We start from the raw sequence: 22,170 nt of genomic DNA, 5'->3' as shown, positions 1-22,170 counted from the left end.
ACCTCCTAGTCGGTATTAGACTTGTCGTCCTTTTCTAGGTAGCTAACTAGGGTTCTAAGGGTTCGGTAAAGCTTAGTAATAGTAGTCCTCGTAAGGGACCGGACCTTATACTAGTCCGACTCCTCTTCGAGCCTATACTCGGCTAAGTTGTCCTTAAAGCGTTCTACGTGCGCCGTAGCGTTCTACCCTTCGAATAAAGGGTTTCTACCGCTTCCTAGCTCTAGTAGGCGACGCCTGTTTTAACGGAGAAGCTTAGTTTGCCCTTAGATTATTTTTATAACGACATTATAGAGAGCCTCGGGCATAGAAGGCTCGATAGCCCCTAGGTCGATAGCGCTTATAACAACTAGTCGTCGCCTAATTTCTTCGTTAATAGGGTCTAGTAGGTTATTAGATTCCGAAGATTCCGCTAATTCGTAATACTCGCTTTCGCTAGAGCTTATTCGATTATTATAAAGTAGTTAAAATAAAGTGCTATAGGAAAGTGTTTTTAGTATATATTGTAGGTTTAGTTTGTTTCGATATTGCTATACGAGAAAATAGTATGCTAGGCTGTTTTCTTCTAATATTACCCCTAGGGTAGTATTAGAATTTAGCCTCCTAGGGGTCGCCTAGATACCCCTAGGAGCTTTAATTTAGTAAACTTAGACAAAAGCTACTCGGAGGAAGGAACTACAATCTCTATTTACACCTAGATCCTAGAAACTAGCCGCTTTACTAACTATCGTTATCTTCTTTAGCTAGGTAGGGGGCGGGGACCTTCTTTTTCTAGTAGAAGGCTAAGCACTATCCGAACGAGGTAGCGAATCCCGAAACAATCTACCTAGTTAATAGGGGAACTGTCTAGGTATCCGACTTGTAATCTAGAAATTGCTATCGTATAGATAGTCTTAGCGGGGCCCGCTAAGGTCGATAGGTAATTAATCTATCTCCCCCTCTTAGGCTAGGCGGTAGCTTATCTCGAGTAAGCGGTACTAAATAGGTCTTCGACCCGGAGCCGAGTCCTTAGAAACTAGCTATAGTTATAGACTAGGCCTTAAGCTGTAACAGTCCTAAGGGTTTATAGCTTTTTTAGGGTTAAAGCGATGCCCTCGTTAAGAGGTTTCTCTGCTTATTATAACGGCCCCTTAAGATACTTCGGTATTGTCCGTATCGTAGGCTCTTATTATACCCTCGCTTCGGTTATAGCTATTCGTACCTAGAGACTACCTTTAACATACCCGAACCTATTAGATATAAAGAGATAGCTCTACCTTCGGCTCTAATAAAGGACGGAAACTAATACTACTACTACTACTAGTAGTAATAGTATAGGCTACCGAGGGTAATATAACCTATAGTAATATAGGCAGCTATGTTTAGTATAATAGGATAACAAGACGGTTGCTTAGGCTAATAACTAGAGCCCTACAATATAGGCATTATAGAAGTGTAATATAAACAATATACTATACGAGGTTAATAATCTATCTACTCTATAGAAGGAGGCCTCTTATATAGGCTTATAACTAGCCTATAGGTATAGGGCCGGTTACTAGCTAATACTGCTCTTCTAAAAGACATCTACCTCTTTACTAACGCGCTCTATAGGTCCCCCTCTTATTCCCTCCTTCTATTAAGGCCTCGAGGCCTAGGCGATTAGCAAGGACGACGCGCGCACGCGTAAATAGTAATAATAATAATAATAACGGCGTCGCGCCTATACTAAAGGGCGGCATAGCCGGCGCGGCTATATTAGTAATAGTATTGCGGGGTATGTTACTATTCGAAGAAGGAAGACGACGCGACTATATCGGTAACGGTGTTGCTAATATTGTTATTAGTTAAAGAAGGAAACTAGAAGCAAGGTAAAGTTAGCGCTAAGACAGCTAGCGCCGCTATTATTAACATTACCTAGTCGCTACTATTGTTAACCTTACCTATATTAAAACTTTAAGGCCGAGTTAAAACTTTAAGCCGCCTAAAAGATTAAGCGACTAATAGACTAACTAAAAGCAAAAACTATAGAGCTAAGCTAGCCGGGGTCGATCTTGCGGACAATACGTTACTCCTTAATCTATCTAACCCTTTAAGCGAGGCGAACCTCTACTACTATACTTATAATAGCCTTTACCTATAGAAACTAGAAGAACTAAGTTTTTTAAAAAGATATAATTAGTTAATACTTAAAGGCTGCTAAACCTAACTAATTAGGGCTAGTAAAACTACGATAGTAAATAATAGCCCTCGTAATAATAAGAGCAACCCTCGGAACGGATAAACCCTCGGAGCGGACATTTCTAGGTCTTTTAGAGTAGACGCAAAGAACTCGGAACGATATTACTTAGAGCGGAGGCAGGGCTACAATACCTCGTACGTCTACCTATTATAGTAGGGAAGACGCGCCCGTATTATAATTAGTCGAAGGCCCTCAATTCTTATAGCTCTATGTCCCTTTACTTTATTATATATAAGGATAGCGTAGCTAGAGTTAGATATTATATTAGAAGGTAAGGTTTAATATAGTTATATATTCGGTAGTTATACGTTTAATTTAGCGCGGACTAAGCGGCTTATTAGACCTGCTAAGTTAGTAGCAATAGGGGTTAAGACTAGAACAAAGACCGGCTACGAGGGCGCGGCCTTTAGAAGGGAAGCGTATATTAGGACTAAAGAGGTTACACGTAATTGGTATATAACCGGGCTCGAGTAAAGCTAGGGTCTCGATGCCTTAGGTAGGGCTTAGCGCTTAGTAGTAGGCTAACTAGCCTACCTTCCTCCTTCTCCTTCTAGTTCTCTATCGAATACTACTCGTACCTACTACTACCCTATCTACCTGCTAATATAACCCTTCTTATACTATATTCCTATAGTTCTAAAGGACGACCTCGGCAATAAGCGTTTGTTAGACTTTACTACCTATATAGTAGACATAGATAGCCTTCTATCTAATATTGTTATCGGCAACCCTATCCTTAAGTACTATACTATAGTTATAGACTTAGGCAGTTAATAGTAGCGATTTAGAATCGCTAGGAAAGAGGACATTAAGCATATCGACGTTAGCGAGTACCCTAACGATATTAGGGTCCTATTTATCGGCAACCTAACTCTAGCTAATCCGACTGCCGACCTACTCGGTAGTAATAACGACGAACCTGTACCCCCTAATAGTATAGACCCTAATTAGCTTGCTCGAATACTATAGCCTATTCGAGAGACCTATATTAATGTATTTAAACACTACCTAGCATCGATACTACCTATATTTAAAGAGACGGATTATAAGATTAATATTATAGAGGGCAAAGAGGTCCCCTTTAGGCCCCTCTATAATCTTAGTAAGCGAGAGCTTACTATATTGCGTAAGTACCTAGATAAGAACCTAGCTAATAGTCGGATTTAGTATAGCAATAGCCCTACTAGTATACCTATCCTATTCGTGCTAAAGAAGGATAGTAGCCTACGTTTATATATTAATTATAGAGGGCTTAACGCTGTTACTATTAAAGACCGCTGTCTACTTCCGCTTATTAATAAGACCCTCGATCGCCTTTCTAGCGCCTACTTCTATACTATATTAGATATTAAGGACGCCTATTACCGCATTTGTATTCGCAAGGGCGATAAATAGAAGATAGCCTTCCGTACTCGCTATAGCTACTTTAAGTACTTAGTTATACTATTTAGCCTAGCTAATGCCTCTGCAATATTCTAGTCCTATATTAATCGGGCCCTATTAGGCCTATTAGACTACCTCTACGTAGTCTATCTAGACGATATCCTAGTCTATATATACTTACCTAACATTACGGAACATTAGGCCGCCGTACGTAAGGTGCTCGACCGCCTACGGGCCTATAGCTTATACTACAAACCCTCTAAATATACCTTCGCTACTAAAGAGGTACCCTTCCTTAGCTTCCTTATATTAACTAATAGTATAAAGGCTGACCCTAATCGGATTAAAACTATTACTAAATAGCTAATACCTACTAGTATTAAGGAACTTTAGTTATTCCTCGGCTTCGCTAATTTCTATCGTCGCTTTATTAAGGGCTATTTACGGTATATAATGCCCCTAACTAAGCTTACTAAAACTAAGGCCAATCTATCTAGAGAGTTTAAATAGACTAACAAGACACAAGCCGCTTTTAACGGTCTAAAGAAACGATTTACTAAAGTCCCCTTATTGCACTATTTCGTACTAAGTAAGCAAATCCAAATTAAGACTAACGCTTTATAGTTTGCTATATCGGCTATTATATTATAGCAATTAGATAATAACTATTACTAGTACCCGATTGCCTTCTTTTTACGAAAAATAATCGATATAGAGCGTCGCTACGAGACCTACGAGTAAGAGCTCTTAGCAATTATAGAAGCCTTTAAGTATTAGCGCTACTATCTTAATAGTGCTTAGTATACAATTTAGGTCTATATAGACTATAACAACCTCCGTAGCATTACTAAGGTTACTAGGGTTGTAGGTCGATAGGCTAGATAGGCCGTCTACCTCGCCGGGTTCGATTTTAATATATTATATTAGCTAGGCGTAAGTAACCCTACTAATAGCCTATCGAGGCGACCTAATTATAATAGCGAGACTTAGCAATCTATTAATTTATTGTTTCTAACTCTATAGTATAAGATTGCTATAGCCCGTATTATTAATAAGTAAGCGTAGGATAAGCGGCTTACTAGACTCCGTAACAGCTCGAAGTATATTAATACTCTTGCTATATTAACAGTACGTATTAAGGACACAAATAGGAGAAGTTATAACGACTCCCTAGTCGATATCGCTATATATAGTAATAGCGATTAAAGCACTGCTATAGTTAATCTAGCTGCTAGTACTATTAGATATATATAATACGTACCTCGTTTAATAGCGAGGATGCTATTAAATAACCTTATAAATAGAGATAGTTAATCGTTTATAGATAAGCTATTACGGGCTTAGCAGAGGGACGCCTTTGCTACTAAACGTATCGATAAGCTTATAAGTAGACGAAAGACTCGATCTAGTAAGAGTAATTAGTCGATCGACGATAAAGGTTACTTAAGGTTTAAGGGCAGATACTATGTCCCCGCTAAACAATCGATTAGACAAGAACTTCTTAAGCGACACTATAATAGTAAGCTTGCCGGTTACTATAGTATAGAGAGGTCGCACGAGCTACTATCGCGTATATACTACTAGCTAAATAGTAAGCGGGATATAAAGGGCTACGTAAACACGTATGCCGTATATTAACGTATTAAGGCACTAAAGCATTAGCCTTTTAGCGAGTTGTCCTTATTGCTAATCCCTTATAAGCTATTTACAGAGCTTATAATAGATTTTATTATAGGTCTTCCCCCTACTAAGCGAAAAGGAAGCAAAGATATCTTTAACGCTATCCTAGTCGTTATAGACCGGTTTACTAAGGGCGCTTAATATATCCCGGCGCGGAAAGATTAGACTGCTATTAATATAGTAGAAGCGCTATAGAACAATATCTTCTATACCTATTAGGGGACCCCTAAAGGGATAGTCTCTAACCGAGGCTCGATATTTATATCCTATTATTAGAGTAAGATTTGCCTATAGCTAAGACTTAAGCATCGCCTATCTATAGCATTCTATCTACAAACAGATAGGTAGACCGAAAGGCAGAATACTACGCTATAGCAATACTTACGAAGCTACATTAATAAGGACTCTAATAGATAGGTCGACCTCCTACAACCGGCCGAATTTGTATATAATAATAGCGTGCATTTATTAACTAAGGTTTTACTATATATAGCTATAATAGGTTAAAACGCCGCGTTGCTATAGGGTCTATTTACCTCGCTCGAGGCCGAGCGTAAGGAAAGGGAAGCGCGTTAAGTACTAACCCCTAAAACACTAGCGGCTATTAAGAGGGTTTAAAAGATGCGAGAAATTTACGCTAAGATAGCTAACAAACTAGCAAAGGCCTAGGCCTATTAGAAGGCCTACTATAACAAATACTATACGCTAATAACCTTTAAGCAAGGCGATATAGTTATACTAAGCACTAAGAACCTCCGTATCCGTAAACACCTATTACCTAATAGTAAAACAAGACCTAAGCTCGCACTAAGATATATTAGCCTATTCCGTATTCGAGAAGTTAAGGGCTCTTCCGTATAGGCCTATTAGTTGTAGCTTCTACCTTATTACACTATCTATAACACCTTCTACGTATCCCTCCTAAAGCTATATTATCTACGCGAGGGGGATAAAGCCCCTACTAAATACGAAGACATACTAGCGGATAGTAAAGAGCTATAGTCTATAGAACGTATCCTACGGCACCGGACTAGAAAAGGCAAGAAGGAGTACCTATTAAGATAGCAATACTATTTACCTAAATAGGACTCGTAGGAAGCTAAAGACTCCTTCGAGGATATAGCCGAGTTGTTAGATAAGTATTAGACTAGCGTAAAGAACAAGAAGAAGGCTAAAAGCTCGTAATGTTACTAAGGCTAGGACAATGCTACCCCTAGGGTGCTATTAACTAACTAATTAGAGGCCGGCAAACTAGGACAATAAGACTATACTACTATAGCGAACGCGCACCGAGTGCTAACAAACGCGCTATAACGCGTTAACTATTTGCTACTCTTTTAGGAAACTACCTCTTTATTAGCGCATTCTATAAGACCCTTCTCTTAGCGCCCCCTTATTCTATCGAGATCTTAAGGCCTAGGCAGTCGGCGGGGATAGTACGCGCGGATAGTAATAATAATAATAACGACGGCGCGGCCGGCGCGGCTATATTAGTAATAGTATTACGGAGTGTGTTGCTATTTAAGAGAGGAAGGATATAGCTATATTAGTAACGGTATTACTAAGTTGTTATTAGTTAAAGAAGGAAATTAGAAGAAGGTAAAGTTAGCGCTAAGACGACTAGCGCCGCTATTATTAATATTACTTGCTATTATCGCTACGCCTATAGAGATAACCTTACCTATACTACGAGCCTAAGGCACTAAGGGGTTAATTAAAACTTTAAGGCTAAGTTAAAACTTTAAGCCGCTTAAAAGATTAAGCGACTAATAGACTAACTAAGGGCAAAAACTATAGAGCTAAGCTAGCTAGGGTCGATTTTGCGGACAATAAGTTACTCCTCGATCTTTCCGACCCTTTAAGCGGAGCGAACCTTAACTACTATACTTATAATAGCCTTTACTTATAGAAACCGGACGAACCGTGTTTTTAAAAAGATAAGATAAGATTAACACTTAAAGGCTACTAAACCTAGCTAATTAGGGCTAGCGAAACTACGATAGTAAATAATAGCCCTTATAATAATAAGAACAATCCCTCGTAATAATAAGAACAACCCTTAGAAGCGGACATTTCTAGGTTTTTTAAGAGTAGACGCAAAGAACTCGGTACGATATTACTTAGAACGGAGGTAGGGCTATAATACCTCGTACTTCTACCTATTATAGTAGAGAGGACGCGCTCGTATTATAATTAGTCGAAGGCCCTTAATTCTCGTAGTTATATATTACTTTATTATATACGAGGATAGCGTAGTTAGAGTTAGACATTATATTATATTAGAGGTAAGGTTTAATATAGTTATATAATCGGTAATTGCGTATTTAATTTAGCGCGAACTAAGAAGCTTACTAAGCCTACTAAGTTAGTAGCGATAGAGGTTAAGGATAGAATATAGACCGGCTACGAGGGCGCGGCCTTTAGAAGGGAAGCGTGTATTAGGACTAAAGAGGTTATACGTAATTAGTATATAACTAGGCTCGAGTAAAGCTAGGGTCTTAGTACCTTAGGCAGGGCTTGGCGCTTAGCGTTAGGCTAACTTGCCTACCTTCCTCCCTCTCCTTTTAGATCTCTATCGAATACTATACTAATTTACTACTACCCTATCTACCTACTAATATAACCCCTCTTATAGATTTGCTTTACGAGGAAGTTAGAAGGTTGAGGGGATATATATAGAAGATATTTAATGTATTATTAGCGCTCTTATATGGTACTGCGTCCATGATTGGGAGGTTTCGCGGTTGTGTAGATAAATAAACGGACAGGAGGACAGTGCGGAGACGTTGCAGGCTAACCTAACTAACAGAGACTCTCCTACTACTTCTCAAGACAGCTTCTTGAAGTCAAGGACTTGAGATTCTATGCGCTCGCTCTATATATATATGTATTAGCTCGCCAGCAGTCACGATCGATGATACATTTCGAAATCAGCATCGGAGAAAAATTAACGTGCAGCAGGCGTATGTTTCCCATCAAAGCCTATGCCCACCGGAGCGCCGACCTCCGCACGGCCCAGCTCTTGCATCGTAGCAGCATCAAGACAAAGCAAATAGCTCGTATCCGTCACACCGTTGTAGACGATGGACAAGACAGCGCCCTCATCCTCAGCCTGAGCATGCGGCGCTGGTACAAAGAAAGGTTTGGTCGGGGTATGTTTGTCGACGGACCACGTAACAGAAGCCTGCGTTTGGGTGTCGGTTTTGACGAGGGCATCCATGAACGAAGACTTTCCGGAGTCCTGCGCGGCCCAGACGTAGCGGTGTTTTCGGAGGAGGAAGTTGGGGTTGCACATTTGAAGGTCTCCAGTTTCGCTGCCAGGCATCGAGAGTACTCGCGTCGCTTCTCCAGAAGGTGCTGCCTGGAACGACATGTTAACGGACTGGCTACCCGGCAAGTGGACGTCAGGAAGCTTGTACCGAGCCAATTGTGAAGTCTTGCTAATGCGAGAGTTCTTGTTGAAGGCCTTGTTGAAGGCGGCTGTGTTGGATTCATTCGAGACGAGGTTCTTGTAGTAGAATCGATGAAGGATGTCATGGGTTTTGAACTCGAAGAGCTCGCACACGATGTCGACGGTTCCGTCTTTATTAGCCTCTTCCCACGCGTTGGTGGTGTTGAAGGAGAAGAAAGCCGGGCTCGTGAATTTCTTGACGAGCCCTCCGCCGTGTCGATCCACGACAAGCCAGGTGACTTTGCTGCTTGAGTCGATTGGGGCCAGAGAGTCCATGATGTTCCGCGTCCAGAGCATGTCCATGCCGCCGTTTTTGAGGATAGATGAGAATACGCACAAGATTACAAAATTCTCGGTCAACAACATTGAATGGATGTAAGCAGGCCGTAGCTCTCGGTCAGAGATTTCGGCCAGGATGTCCACTTTACTAGTGTTCGGATTCGCGCGAAAGACGCGATAGATTGTTTTTGGACCCAGCTCGAGATTGTAGTTGAACCACTCACCAGTTTTGTGGTCGTGGCATGCGTGTGCGCCTGACAGCTGACCTTTGAGGTCGGGATGCATTTTGACTTGCCGAGTGACACCAAGAGGCTCCAGTGTGTCTGCATCGAATGTCTTCAACGAAATATTGGTTAGTCAAACGAGTCGACACGAGCTCATCGGATACAGTAGTACTTGCCTTCCTGATTCGGGCGTCTGTAGTCAAGACGAGAACTTTCCTTTGGCCTTTGATGTCAGGCATCTCGCAGAGCATTGGCTCTCGTATCGTAACTCCAAGATTGACGTTCTTCGCGTCCGAAGCGGATGTCATCTCAGGCGGTGGCTGCATCTTTTTGTCGAATGTGTCGTGCAAGTCTCGCTTTTGGCCGAACGTGAGGCCTTCGAGACGCCCGGTCCTTGCGGCCGTATCGACCACTCCATCCACTAGACATCTTGACGAGTAGTGAACTTCTGAGCACACATCTTTGCCTGGGACAAGCTCAAAGCGATAGACGTATGAGAAGCCATCGAACCACTATGGGGCGGCAGTCAGTCAGTCAGTCAGCACAGGTTTAGTGAGCGAGTGAGTGAGCATCATTATTCTCACATGGTCACATGCAAAGTCACCATCGAGGCACTCGGCTCGTGGGATCCTGTAGCCGCCAGGACCTGCCCTGTGCAGCGTGCCTGCAACATAGTTCGGGAAGTAGCCAGAGACCTCGAGCTTAGTCTTTTGCGTTTGCGGTTTCAAAGCGTTGAACTGGCCTGGTGAGTATGCAACCTGAAACACAATGGTGAGGATCTCACTGCTCCAGCATTTGGCCAATCATTGTAGTGTTGCATTGCTCTTCTCTCCAAGATCTGGTTTTGCCACACGAATCGCCAACGTGAACGAGTAATAGCACTGATGCTGCGGACTTGATCGACGATTGCACCGGCGCTTTGCTCATATATTCTCGCGGTAACCATGTATGGTTTGACTTTCTGTCTTGCGATTGCGTTACTACCCTGTACGGTCAGTCGTATCTCGACTCTCACGAGGCCGTCGAGCCGGGTTTGTGCCATGTACATGGCACCACAAATGTCTGCATGAAACGTGGTGCCATGCGTGAGGCTGCTAAAATATCAAATCAGCCGGTCTGAATGTTTTGGCTCCAGAAGCCTCGAGCCAGCCGAGAAGAGCCGTAGCGACAGATGCGTCCTCATAGTCCATCGAGATACGTTCTCACAGTCCATCGCAATAGCTTCTCATAGTCCATCGAAATAGATGTTGTGAAAAGTTCCTTTGACGGCCTGCGGTGGCACCACGGAGCCGGCTGGCACATGCACCTACACTAGCATAAGCTTCCCAAGGGACCCTGCGAACAGCATCCAGACAACGCTCCGTGGCGTATTTGAAGCCTTTCAAAAGCACAGAGTCTTCCTCATCGCTTTGCAAAGCTTACGTGATAGGCGATCTTCACCGACAAGCATCGACTACTTAGCGCAGATACTTACTCTGTTGCGATCAACCGAAGTCATCGATCTCCATAACAAGCGGCGTAAATGGAATGGATCGGTCATTCGCGAAGAGATCTCTTGAAATGTATTTGTCTTTCATCCTGGCATCCTGGGCTGCAGCGTGAGCGCCGAAGAAAATGTGCCATATGATACTTCAGCATGTTCAATGAGCCGAGTATGGGTAAGGCTGCGCGGTACACGCTCGGAAATCGGTGCACGTCCAGGACGCCTTCTGGTCTTGTCGCGATGGTCCTATTCTCGCCCCATTCATTGGAGACTTTGCGTACGTCTGGCATCTTCCATGAGCCATAGATTTGCGATTGTAAGGCTCAACGAGATATGTGGAAGCGATGCGAGGAATTGGGTGGGCGGGATGATCTGCACATGATCCGATCGAAAGTTCTGCTGAGAGCGACTGACAACCATTGTACAATCATGTATGTGTAGGAATTGGCGTGAAGAGAAGGAGAAGGAGTGTATGGAGAGGACGGAACCAACCAAGTCTTGGCAGGTCTTGGCACTCCGATTGCTCCGACGTGACCGACGCGTCTCACAGTATTACTTTCTACCTACACGTTGATTCGGTGTCTTCCATTGATTAGTGCTCTTTTACAGCCGACTCCTCCTCAGCGAACTCATATACTGATCCTCTAGCCTCGCAATTGGCTCCATCGTCCACATTATTCGCGCCTTCTCGCCTGCGGTGGGCTCCTGGTATGGCCTCCTTGGACGAAGCAAGCATGCCGCATCGTGAATACCCGCTCGCGGAGCCGTCATGATGGCAGCAGCATACTCGATACTGGCGATACCAGCCTTCGTGGGTGATTCTGCAAGAGACAATGTCCTTTGCAGAGCCAGGGCTTCGTCATGTTAAGAAGCACCATAACAGCCGACATTACAACCTCGCCCGGATGAGCTTCTCCTTGGCCTTGACTAGTTCTCTCAGCTCTGCACCCTTGCCAATACGCCAACTCACCTTCTCGCCCCAATTCTGCTTCGTGAGGTCAACCGACTTCCACTTCCAGCGTTGCTCCGACTGCTTGCCGTCACCAAGCAGCTGCGCCACCCACGTGCCGACGATTGGCATCATCTTGAAGCCATGTCCCGAGTCGCCCGATAGCGCAACCACTGAATTCTGGGTGCCTGGAACGAAGTCGATACAGTAGTCGGAATCCGCAGTATCTGCAAACCAGCACAGCTTTTGCTCCACGAAGGCCCGGTCAGCCATCCACGGAAATGTTTCTCTCAGCAACTGTCTGAGCTTTTGTTCATCTTCGGCAGGGATGAAATCTTGCGGTGGAGGCAAACGCTCTCTTGGTGCCCGAGAGACGCCATCAGAGCCCGTATTTGTGAAACCAACACCCAAAGGACATAGCTTGAACAGCTTAGTCTTTGGATCCGGCTCGAAGAAGAACCCCAGATCTCGCACATTGGTAGTTGGAATGCCTCGGAGGAAGTTTGCTTCATCCTCATTCAGCTGAACGTGCGCAACCGACCAGGCGCGGGCACTGACAAATTTGCCCAGACCAGGAAGCAGATCCGCGCCATGTGCGCCCAAGGCACATATGGTCAGATCGGCCTTGTGCTTCTTGCCATCGGCAGTCTCAAGACCAACACACCGTGAGCCAGAATACAGCAATTTTTCGACCTTTCCCGCGCTCTCGCCAAGCACGAATTTGACACCGATTCTCGCGCAGTGTTCCCAAATGCCTTTGAGCGCATCGGCGGAATGACCATAGCCCGCTAATCGGTTGTAGTAACCTTTCCATCCGTTTAATGGACCGGTGTACTGCCACGTATAATCCTTGAAGTCTTGGGGACTCTCCAGTCTCCGGATTCCAGATTTGAAGGCCGGGTGGTCTTCCACGTTGGAAAGGGCTTCTTCCAGATGCTTGACTGCTTTCGCGGGTGCTCTGCCAGTGGCCGCGACTACGTATCCGGTTTGGTGGAAGTATGGGCCATACAGCGGGGTTTTCCATTGCTTGATCGCTTCCTAGATCAAGGTCAGTCAGTATTCCAACAAAGCTGAGGCAAGTGGGCGGACTCACCAATGTCAAGTTTGTGTAGAATGGGTCTTCATATTCCGCACGGATAATCTTGTTGATATCCCATGCTGCAGAGTAAGGGGATGGGATTTTTTCGGCCCGCTCGTACACTGTAATGTTGGTGTAACCAGCATTCGTCAAATGCTGGGCGGTTGACAGGCCCCAGGCGCCGCCGCCAACAATTGCAATGGGCGAGTCGTTTGAATTCATTTTTGCTGGGCAGAGTTGAGACGTTGAAGTTGTTGACGGTCGATTTCTTGAGATAGAATACTAGCCTATGCTTTTGACAACATTCTGCACCGGACGCTTCGCCTCGATTCGGGTGATTGTGGATTGAGTGATGTCGGGAAATCTTACCGGCCAAGCGCATCGGCCAGCTTTGCTGTACCAAAATAATAATAATAATGTTGACCGCCGACCGGCTTCCCCACCTGTTGATGAACGCTACGGATGTCTTTCCCGAATTCTGTCTGCTTGACTAGACTTTGAATGGCATGCATCAAATTTCCTAAATCGTGCTGGAGCGCTACGCATGACCTGCAGCATGACCGGCGATGGAAACCGACTGGTTCGGGCGAGGAGGTTTCCAGGTACTTACCGTCACCAGAATAAAGCTTGCTATGTGTTAGTTCTATGTGTACATGGCGAGCTGTGGGATTTTTTGTGCGCAGCCATCTTCGCCATCCCCTTCACACAATGGCCGCCGTACGCTTAGGGACAGCGACATCAGCGCTTCGCCAAAGCAGAGTCGTGCCGCAGACGCGGATCAGTGCTCTCAATAATAATGGCGTGAGATCGCTGACTTCGGGCACATACCGCGTGCCGAAGCCTTTCAACGAACATAATGTGAGTTGGCGGAATTGCACAAGTGCAACTCCATCTACTGATCTCTCACGTAGCTTCATTTCGCCCCCTCTTCGCCCGAACGACAGAAGCTGTCTGCAGCGCTCGAAGAACTACGGGCGAAGCTGCCTCTCCAAGTGCCGGCACTGGGAGGACCAGATGCATCAATTACCTCTTCCCAAAGCCTCACACGCATGGCAATGCCGTCAGAGCACAACACAACCTTCCAAGAATACGCCTCGGCAACGCCCGCGGAGGTCAAGCAGGCTATCGACCGAGCACTGGAGGCGAAGAAGACATGGCAGGCAATGCCCTTCCCCGATCGAGCTTCGATCTTCCTGCGTGCCGCCGAGCTGGTCTCCGGCCAGTATCGATTCCAGCTGCTCGCTGCTGCTATGTTGGGTCAAGGCAAGAATGCGTGGCAAGCAGAAATCGATGCCGCTGCCGAGCTCTGTGATTTCTTCCGATACAACGTCGGCTTCGCTCAAGAGATCTACGACAAACAACCGACTGTCAACTCACCAGGACATCACGGACGCACAGACTGGAGACCTCTCGAAGGATTCGTCTACGCCGTGTCTCCATTCAACTTTGCTGCAATCGGTGGCAACTTGGTTTCCGCTCCCGCACTCCTCGGAAATGTCGTGGTGTGGAAGCCGGCGCCAATGACGGCCCACATCAGCCATCTGATTCACAACATCTTGCTCGAGGCTGGTCTGCCCGAAGGCGTTGTCCAGCTCGTGAACGGTGATGCTGAGCAGATCACCAACACCGTCTTCGACCACCCTGCATTCTCCGCGCTCACTTTCATCGGCTCTTCCGACGTCTTCCGCAAGCTCAACGTGCAGGCTGCACAGGGCCTTGCCGAGAACAAATACCGCGACTTCCCACGCATGGCAGGAGAGACTTCTGGCAAGAACTTCCACCTGCTTCACCCCTCCGCCGATGTCGAAGAAGCCGCCAAGCACACCGTCCGCGCCTCGTTCGAATACGCAGGCCAGAAATGCTCCGCCTGCTCTCGAATTTACGTCCCGCAAAGCCGCGCCGACGAGTTCTTCGGCTACATGAAGAAAGAGCTTGCAAGAGTCAAAGTCGGTCCTCCAGAGGACTACCAATCTTTCACCGGACCGGTGATTGACCAGAAAGCGTTCAATCGCATTGTGCGCGCCATCGACCAGGCGAATGAAGACCATACCCTCGAGCGTGTCATCGGCGGCACGTACGACGGCAGCGTTGGCTACTACATCGACCCGACCATCTACATTTCCAAACACAAAGACCACCGGCTCTTCAACCAGGAACTCTTCGGACCCGTCTTAACCGCATACATATACCCCGACCACGACTTCGAATCCACTCTCGACCTCATCGACAACCACGGCGGCGGCTTCGCGCTGACCGGTAACATCTTCTCGAACAACCAACACGCCATCCGTCTCGCCGAAGACAAGCTCCGCTACTCGGCCGGAAATTTCTACATCAATTGCAAAATCACCGCCGCGGTGATTGGTCAACAGTCTTTCGGTGGTGCTCGCGCCAGTGGGACTTGTGATAAGGCTGGGAGCTCGAATTTGCTGATGCGTTTCACGGCGCCGCGGACGTTGAAGGAGGAGTTTAATAAGCTTGAGGAGGTTTTGTATCCTAGTAATATGTAATTTGGGATTGTGATAGCCGATGCATTGGGTTGGTGTTGGTAGATGGATTGAAATGGATGAGGTTTGATTGTCGGTTATCGATGTGTGCGAATGTAGAACTCATGATTTCGGCCGTTTGGCTCGGATAGGCGTATGGGTCGTCGTGAGAAATGGAGACAGATAGAGTCATGCCGAGAGGATCGTCTACGCATGGAGCGAGATCTTTGGTGCGCGTATGTGTTGGATCTGCGAATCAATGTCTGCACATTTTGTGCGGTCGTATCAGTATTCTAGAATCTCAGCCTGGTTCACGTGAGCAGAACGGCTACGCACGGCTGCACGGCTGCTTGGGTTGAAATCAGGCCCCGTGGATTTGCATGCCTCTTTGGGAACGTCAGGTGCTTCAAGTAACCCTGGCCGAGAGCTATTGATATACCATGGGCGACAGGTCTGACCTCCACCATGTCGGCTTTCAAGACCGACGGGAGAAGCTTGGGGCCCGGGCATGTGGTTGATCAAAGGAGAAAACAAACCTGGGCTCACTCTTCGAGACTTGACTCGTTCACTCTCCACTCCCACAATGTCTACCCCCTTTACAATTCGTTGTACTGGTCTTCGACAAGCGTCGAAATCTCACACCTTCACGAGAAACCAGATCGGATATTTCGTCCTTCGATCATATTCCCACTATGCAGCGGGTGCACAGGACGCGAAAGTCCACAATGACTTCGCCGTATCAAGAACCAAGACCGCCGAAGCCGCGAAACCTTCGGGACTCGAACGACTCCCGACATTCAGTCTCCTTCGAAACCTTCTCCTCGGCACCATGTTCACGTCCCCGATCATGTTCAAAGCGGGCTTCACCATCCTCGACACGATCGCAAATTCCAGATCTAAAATCCTGAATCCAGATGCGAACCCGGTTCTGAGAGCGGTCGTCAAGCCCTTGGTATACGACCAATTCTGTGCCGGGACCAACCAGAAGGAAATCTTCAAGACCCGAGACCAGATTCGGAAAATGGGGTATGCTGGTGTGATTCTTTGCTACGGAAGGGAGACGGTCGTTGACTCTTCCAACAAGGCTCGAGCGACGGGAGCTGAGAGCGCAGCTACTAAGGATGCCGGGCTGAACATGTGGAAGAACGGAAATCTCGCGACGCTTGACATGGCGGGTAGTGGAGACTGGCTCGGGATCAAACTCACAGGAGCCGGTTCGGAAGCGGTGAAAGCCTTACTGGCAGACTCCGCAGCGCCCGAATCTTTCGTCGGCGCCATGGACGAAATCTGTGCGAAAGCTCGCGCGCGAAATTGCAGGATCTGGATCGACTCGGAACAATCGGCCGTCCAGACGGCCATCGATCGCTGGACGATCGATTTGATGCGGCGCTGGAATCGAGATGGTCACGCGCTGGTCTACAATACTCTCCAGGCATACCTCAAGGAATCCCGCTCCAAATTAAAATCCCAGCTTTCTCTCGCCGATCGCGAACGTTGGACGCTGGCCATCAAACTCGTCCGAGGCGCCTACATCGCTCACGACCAGAGGAGTTTGATCCACGACTCCAAGCAAGATACCGATGACTCGTACAACAGCATCGTCCGTGACCTCCTCTCCGGCACGAATCTGGGCTTCCACCCGGAAAATTTCCCGTCCGTGCAGCTGTTCCTCGCAGGCCATAATCCGGAAAGTGTCTCTCGGGCCTGGAATCTGATCCAACAACTTTCGGGAAAAGGCGAGCTGAAAGTCGTGCCGGATTTTGGGCAGTTGCAGGGGATGGCTGATGAGCTGGGGTGTAAGATTTTGCAGAGGTGTGAGGAGCTCGAAGAGAAGAGGAAGGCTGAGGGGGATAGTGGTGGTGGTGGTGGTGGTGGTGGTGGTGTTGTTGTGCCGAGGGTGTATAGGTGTTTGACTTGGGGGTCGATTCAGGAGTGTATGCAGTATTTGCTTCGGAGGCTTGTGGAGAATCAGGGTGGCGCGGATAGGATGCGGGATGGGATGTTTGAGTATTATGGGGAGTTGAAGAGGAGGGTGTTTGGGAGATTGATGGGTCGGTCGTGATTTTTCTTTGGAGCTTTATGACTGGAATGAATGAATGGATGAATGAACATTCATAACATGCCGTGTGTATCTTGCCATCAGATCGATCTTATTGTGACCATATACAAGGTCCAATATGCCGAGTCACCCATGTCTTGGCCAGACCATTTCCTGGGTCGCACGCTGAGATTGCCGAAAGAGGCAGCCTTGCGATGGAGCAGTCACCTGGCATCGGCTTGCATAGCCGTAGCGTGCTTTACAATATGTTCCGAGCATACGTATCTCTTGGCAACAGCTACAGCTCGGAATATCGCAGACCAACGTCAAAAGATTCGAGCTCCCGTGGATCATGTTGTGCGCATGCTCGCGGCTTTTGTATGCCTAATTTGGGTAGCCAGTCCTTTCCAAAATGCACCGAAGTCCGACAGATGAGACTGTCGGTTCACCAGCATAGCACGCACTTGCTTGGTGGTCCTCTGTGACGATCCTCGGGATGGATGGTCGGATGGCATCTGCTTGGGCTGAAGGCGATGGCAAGCCTGGAGTCGTGCACCCGGACTCCAACAAGCAGTTGGCAGGCAGGCTGGTATTTGATGCCGGATCAGCAGCAATTGCGTCGCTGGCAGTTGCGCCTGTAATGACGGTGATTGACAGGCAAGTATATTGACACTTGGCAGTCTTGATCAGGCCTGACAAGACGTACAGGGCAGTTGTCGATGCTGCGGCAAGTCGGAGACCCGTATTGGATTGTGCGCGAAGTGCTCTGAAGGACATGCTCCTGAATCCCAGGAACTTCTTCGTGAGTCGGCCACTTGCCGTGATGCTGGCTCTTTACAGTGGCACCTATCTCGTGGCGAACACGACAGATACAATCACATCGTACAAACATGATCTCCCACCGAGCACCACCACCAGCAGCACCACCAAATTCTGCGCCGTTACCAGTGTCAATCTCGGCCTGGCATTGTACAAGGACAACTGCTTCGCCCAAACTTTCGGTCCAGCTTCAACAGGAACACTACGCCCCCTTCCGCCGACCAGCTTCATCCCTCTTGTAATTCGAGACGGGATCACTCTGTTCTTCACTTTCAATGCTCCAGCTCTACTCTCCGATCGACTCCCTGAAGGGCTAGAACAGCACATGAGTAGATTGACCGCTGCACAGCTCGTTTGTCCTGCTGCCAGCCAGTTCATTGCCACTCCGCTGCACCTCCTGGGTCTCGATCTCTACAACCGGCCTGCAAAGCTCTCGCTCCGGGAACGAATGAGTGTCATCAGGAGCTTATGGTTGTCCTCGTCTCTGGCAAGAGCGTGCCGAATGGTCCCTGCGTATGGCCTAGGAGGTGTGCTGAACAACGAGGCTAGAGCGGGCTTCATGCGGCGGTTCGAGAAGGCATCGTGAATGAATTCGATGTGCGGTCAAGAGCCAACAAGGGAGAGTCCGAGAGCCGACGGATGAGCGCAAGAAGATGGCTTCCGGGGCGGGGGACTGCATTTCCGTGGAGGCTGGACAGATTGGGCTGCAGCCTTCTCACCCTGGGGTGATTCAATACCAGTGTTTTGATTGAAACGCGTCCGGGAACGCCTTCAATTCAACCCGCATCATCAACGGAGAGCGAGGATTCATCGAAACGGCCATAGAATAGCATTGAGGGCATCCGAGGTTGGAAAGGACGACGATAGACCAGAACAACAAAAGACCTTAACAGAATAGAAGTGAGTGACAATGTCTCACCACCACCAAAACATTGGCACTCGGCAGCCAACGGCATTCCTAGCCTCTCTTGGCATTCCGCTAGAGAAACACCTGCATACCACCACAAGCGACGACTTGGCTCGCGTCAATGACCTTGCATTGACCATCTGCGTGCCGCGCAGTTTATATGATGCCGCCAGCATCGACTGCCACGGGCTTAACCCCGTCTTCACCTACACCTCTCTCCCTCCACGATGAAAACGATATCAGCACTTCTACTCGCAGGAGCAACTCTAGCACTAGCACATGGAGAACCAGACCTGAAGCACGAGCACTTAGGCGACCTCTTCCTGAAACCGCACGGAAATCATAGATGCGAGGAAGGAGTTCCGCATTTCGAGAATTCTACCGGCACGACGGAAAAATTCGGGGGAGAGAGTCTGTATATCACAGGGCGTCGCGAGCACGATCAGATGCAGGATGCGGCGATTCTATACTTGACGGATATTTTCGGGAACGGGTTGCTAAACAATAGACTGTGAGTTCCGTCACCTCATCATGGGTGGAAATAATGCTGATGGATCTTTTAGATTGGCAGATCGTCTCGCCCAGTCCGGATACCTCGTCGTCATGCCAGATCTCTTCCGTGGGGACGCCGTCCCAGCAGAAGCCCTGTCCGATCCGAACTCCACCTTTGACCTCACGGCCTGGAGATCTCGACATCCGCAATCGCAAATCGAAGGAATCATCGAGTCGGCGATCAACACGGTTCGGAAAGATTTCAAAATCTCGAGGGTTGCGGGCACGGGGTACTGTTTCGGGGGGAAATATGTTGCGAGATTTTTGGCGGAGGGGCGTGGGCTTGATGCGGGTTTCACGGCGCATCCTTCTGCTACTACGGAGGAGGAGTGGGGGGCGGTGGCGGGTCCGATTAGTATTGCGTTCGGAGCGCTTGATGATGCGAATACGGCTGAGAATAGGAGTAAGATTGAGTCGATTTTTCGGAGTGAGAATAAGACGTATCAGACGTCGTTGTATGCGGATGCCGAGCATGGATTTGCTGTGAGGACGAATTTGACGGATAAGAAGAAGGCTTTTGCGCAGGAAAGTGCTTACTTCCAAGCGGTGAGATGGTTCGATACTTGGGTCAAGGACGAGATATAGCGGTGTGCTCTTCCGCTTTTCATAGACCGGACCTAGTTAGTCGGTTCGGAACTTGTCAAAGCTTTCTGCAGTCTCTCCCAAGATTTCATGCCTCGTTCTGCCCAATACCGCGGCCCTCGCTCTTCTTCATCCATCGAGTGGTGGGAAATTTCCATACTGACCCATCCCGACCATCCAAGATCTACGAGCCAAGTCCGCACGATGTCGAGCATGGGCAGGTATGCACCACACTCCGCTTCTAGAGGAAATATCCTCCCCACGCCCGACCAATGCCACGCATAGTGCTTTCCCATTGATCTGAGTTCTTGATGAGGAACGGGAGGGTCCATGCGCTCAGCATCGCTCAGTTGCACAAAAGCCACGTCCTCAGGCTGCATGAGGCGCAGAGTTTCATAGAGACTCACTTGGAGCGCTTCGTCGCCCCGGGGATTCTCCCATTAGGCATAGTACAATGTGCCCAGAGCTTGCTCAGGATATGATAAGTGTCCAGGCAAAGTTTGAAGTTTGGTCTTGAAACCCGATGCTTCAGGTCGAGAGCGTGCTGCCATGCGTTGCTTCTTACGCTCCATGACATGGGATCGTAGGCCATGGTAACTGTCGCTTCATCGGTGCCTTCTCCTGGTAACCCAGCATCCGCGAGGTGACGGAGCTCTTCGATGATCTGGTCATCACTGACCGACAACGAATTATGATCGAAAGAAGCGGGCACTTGAATAATCTCGGCACCGAGAATCCGGGCTAGATCGATCCATTCACATGCTTTTCGTAGATGCTGTGCCAGCGGGATAGAAGATCCTTCATAGTTCTCAAAGGGGGCGATTGATATGACTTTGAGTTGAAACGATCGCGCTGAGCTGAAAAGAACGGAAGTAGATTTCCGAAGACGCAAATACTATATATGCCACTGCAGCGATATGATCTTGGCGCCGTCTAGCGTCCACGAATGTAAGGTCGAATCTCATCTTCTGCATGTTGGAGGATCATGTACCGAGTGTGCTAGGTATAATGTTATTAGACAACGGCCTGCTTCTCATACCACGAGCCTTGGTGTCATTACAGGCCCTACAGATTTACTTCTTCCTAAAGGGGAGGCAACGATGAGTGAAAGAACTGGATAGACGCCACCATAAATTTTAGAAGTTGGTAGTAGGAGGTGAAAGTGAAAAGGAGTGGAATGCTCCTGTGCGGAGTCCACTCCGACTTGGCATGGTTGTTTTCCAGGAACGGACGACTGGTTCAGCTTACCACTTCGTGTTGATGATTTGTTGGCATGGCACAAGACTCAGGTAGTGACGTCAAACACAACGAGCCAATTGATTTAACGACGCCGTGAGTATGCAGTGTGCTCTCTAATACCAATTGTCCAGTATGTCATTCCTTATCCGGAGAGCTCAACGCTTCGCAGCCAGGTCCCAGGCTGGCCTCACAGCAACACGAACACTATCCTTCGCAACGCCCACGCATGCCCAAGATCATATCTCGGCGTGGAAGGAGTCACAAGACGTCGAAAAGAAGGATGATATCGTGAGAGAAACAAACGAGTACAGCAAGACGGGATCAGACGACCAGGTCGCACAGGATGTCGAAACTGCCTTTGGGGCCAAGCATACATCGCCAGAGGCACAATTAGACCAAGCAGCTGAGCGGAGTGCAAAGGTGACAGTGAGTGAATGAATCTGCCAGAACTTGAGATTGACCGGCAAGAAGGGCAACCCTCTCGACGTATCTCCTGCCAACCCCGAAGTCAGCAAAACCTCAGCACAACGACCCGAACGCGTCGACTTGATGGCGGAGAAAGGGGTACCGCGGCAGTGTAGTGGTGCGGGCAAGTCCATAAAAGGCGGCAAGTGCAGAACATATGATACGGAAGAGAACCAAGAAGTGTTTGGAGCCGGCGCAGCTGGGTAGAAAGGATCATGTGTATTAATTACTAGCTAACAGAACAGCTATAGCCGCAGCGAGCCAAAATCAAACCCCAAAAGCAGAAGAGCTCTTCGTTCGTAGTTATATTGCTTTGAAAGAGTGCGAAGAGCGTTCC

The 22,170-nt window shown here is 47.8% G+C and overlaps 8 protein-coding genes across 8 annotated transcripts; 5 read left to right on the top strand and 3 right to left on the bottom strand.

Moving 5' to 3' along the window:
• Positions 1-8,228: 8,228 nt before the first annotated feature.
• Positions 8,229-10,181, bottom strand: MYCFIDRAFT_142919 (uncharacterized protein; the record flags this gene model as incomplete). The annotated part of the gene is made up of 4 exons (XM_007932249.1): positions 8,229-9,347; positions 9,385-9,747; positions 9,820-9,972; positions 10,020-10,181. 4 exons carry the CDS (start codon positions 10,179-10,181, stop codon positions 8,229-8,231), a joined length of 1,797 nt encoding a protein of 598 aa, XP_007930440.1.
• Positions 10,182-11,607: 1,426 nt separating this feature from the next.
• MYCFIDRAFT_142931 (uncharacterized protein) lies at positions 11,608-12,967 on the bottom strand (the record flags this gene model as incomplete). The annotated part of the gene is made up of 2 exons (XM_007932248.1): positions 11,608-12,705; positions 12,734-12,967. The coding sequence occupies 2 exons, from the start codon at positions 12,965-12,967 to the stop codon at positions 11,608-11,610; spliced, it is 1,332 nt and encodes a 443-aa protein (XP_007930439.1).
• A 486-nt stretch (positions 12,968-13,453) lies between these two features.
• Positions 13,454-15,328, top strand: MYCFIDRAFT_58784 (uncharacterized protein; the record flags this gene model as incomplete). The annotated part of the gene is made up of 2 exons (XM_007931581.1): positions 13,454-13,603; positions 13,657-15,328. The coding sequence occupies 2 exons, from the start codon at positions 13,454-13,456 to the stop codon at positions 15,253-15,255; spliced, it is 1,749 nt and encodes a 582-aa protein (XP_007929772.1). The 3' UTR covers positions 15,256-15,328.
• Positions 15,329-16,060: 732 nt separating this feature from the next.
• Positions 16,061-17,293, top strand: MYCFIDRAFT_190569 (uncharacterized protein; the record flags this gene model as incomplete). Its single annotated transcript, XM_007932247.1, has 1 exon — positions 16,061-17,293. The coding sequence occupies one exon, from the start codon at positions 16,061-16,063 to the stop codon at positions 17,291-17,293; it is 1,233 nt and encodes a 410-aa protein (XP_007930438.1).
• A 484-nt stretch (positions 17,294-17,777) lies between these two features.
• MYCFIDRAFT_143583 (uncharacterized protein) lies at positions 17,778-18,674 on the top strand (the record flags this gene model as incomplete). The annotated part of the gene is made up of 2 exons (XM_007932246.1): positions 17,778-17,930; positions 17,970-18,674. 2 exons carry the CDS (start codon positions 17,778-17,780, stop codon positions 18,672-18,674), a joined length of 858 nt encoding a protein of 285 aa, XP_007930437.1.
• A 550-nt stretch (positions 18,675-19,224) lies between these two features.
• Positions 19,225-20,211, top strand: MYCFIDRAFT_167590 (uncharacterized protein). Its single transcript, XM_007932245.1, has 2 exons — positions 19,225-19,506; positions 19,559-20,211. The coding sequence occupies exons 1-2, from the start codon at positions 19,442-19,444 to the stop codon at positions 20,130-20,132; spliced, it is 639 nt and encodes a 212-aa protein (XP_007930436.1). The 5' UTR covers positions 19,225-19,441; the 3' UTR covers positions 20,133-20,211.
• MYCFIDRAFT_190567 (uncharacterized protein) lies at positions 20,165-21,103 on the bottom strand (the record flags this gene model as incomplete). The annotated part of the gene is made up of 3 exons (XM_007932244.1): positions 20,165-20,474; positions 20,537-20,904; positions 21,026-21,103. The coding sequence occupies 3 exons, from the start codon at positions 21,101-21,103 to the stop codon at positions 20,165-20,167; spliced, it is 756 nt and encodes a 251-aa protein (XP_007930435.1).
• A 355-nt stretch (positions 21,104-21,458) lies between these two features.
• Positions 21,459-22,119, top strand: MYCFIDRAFT_212314 (uncharacterized protein). Its single transcript, XM_007932243.1, has 2 exons — positions 21,459-21,788; positions 21,840-22,119. The coding sequence occupies exons 1-2, from the start codon at positions 21,501-21,503 to the stop codon at positions 22,038-22,040; spliced, it is 489 nt and encodes a 162-aa protein (XP_007930434.1). The 5' UTR covers positions 21,459-21,500; the 3' UTR covers positions 22,041-22,119.
• Positions 22,120-22,170: the final 51 nt, after the last annotated feature.

Source organism: Pseudocercospora fijiensis (assembly GCF_000340215.1).
Source record: "Pseudocercospora fijiensis CIRAD86 unplaced genomic scaffold MYCFIscaffold_8, whole genome shotgun sequence".
Classification (NCBI taxonomy): Eukaryota; Fungi; Ascomycota; class Dothideomycetes; order Mycosphaerellales; family Mycosphaerellaceae; genus Pseudocercospora; species Pseudocercospora fijiensis.
Note: the sequence above shows the minus strand (reverse complement) of the source record. Positions and strands in the feature narration are given on the sequence as shown.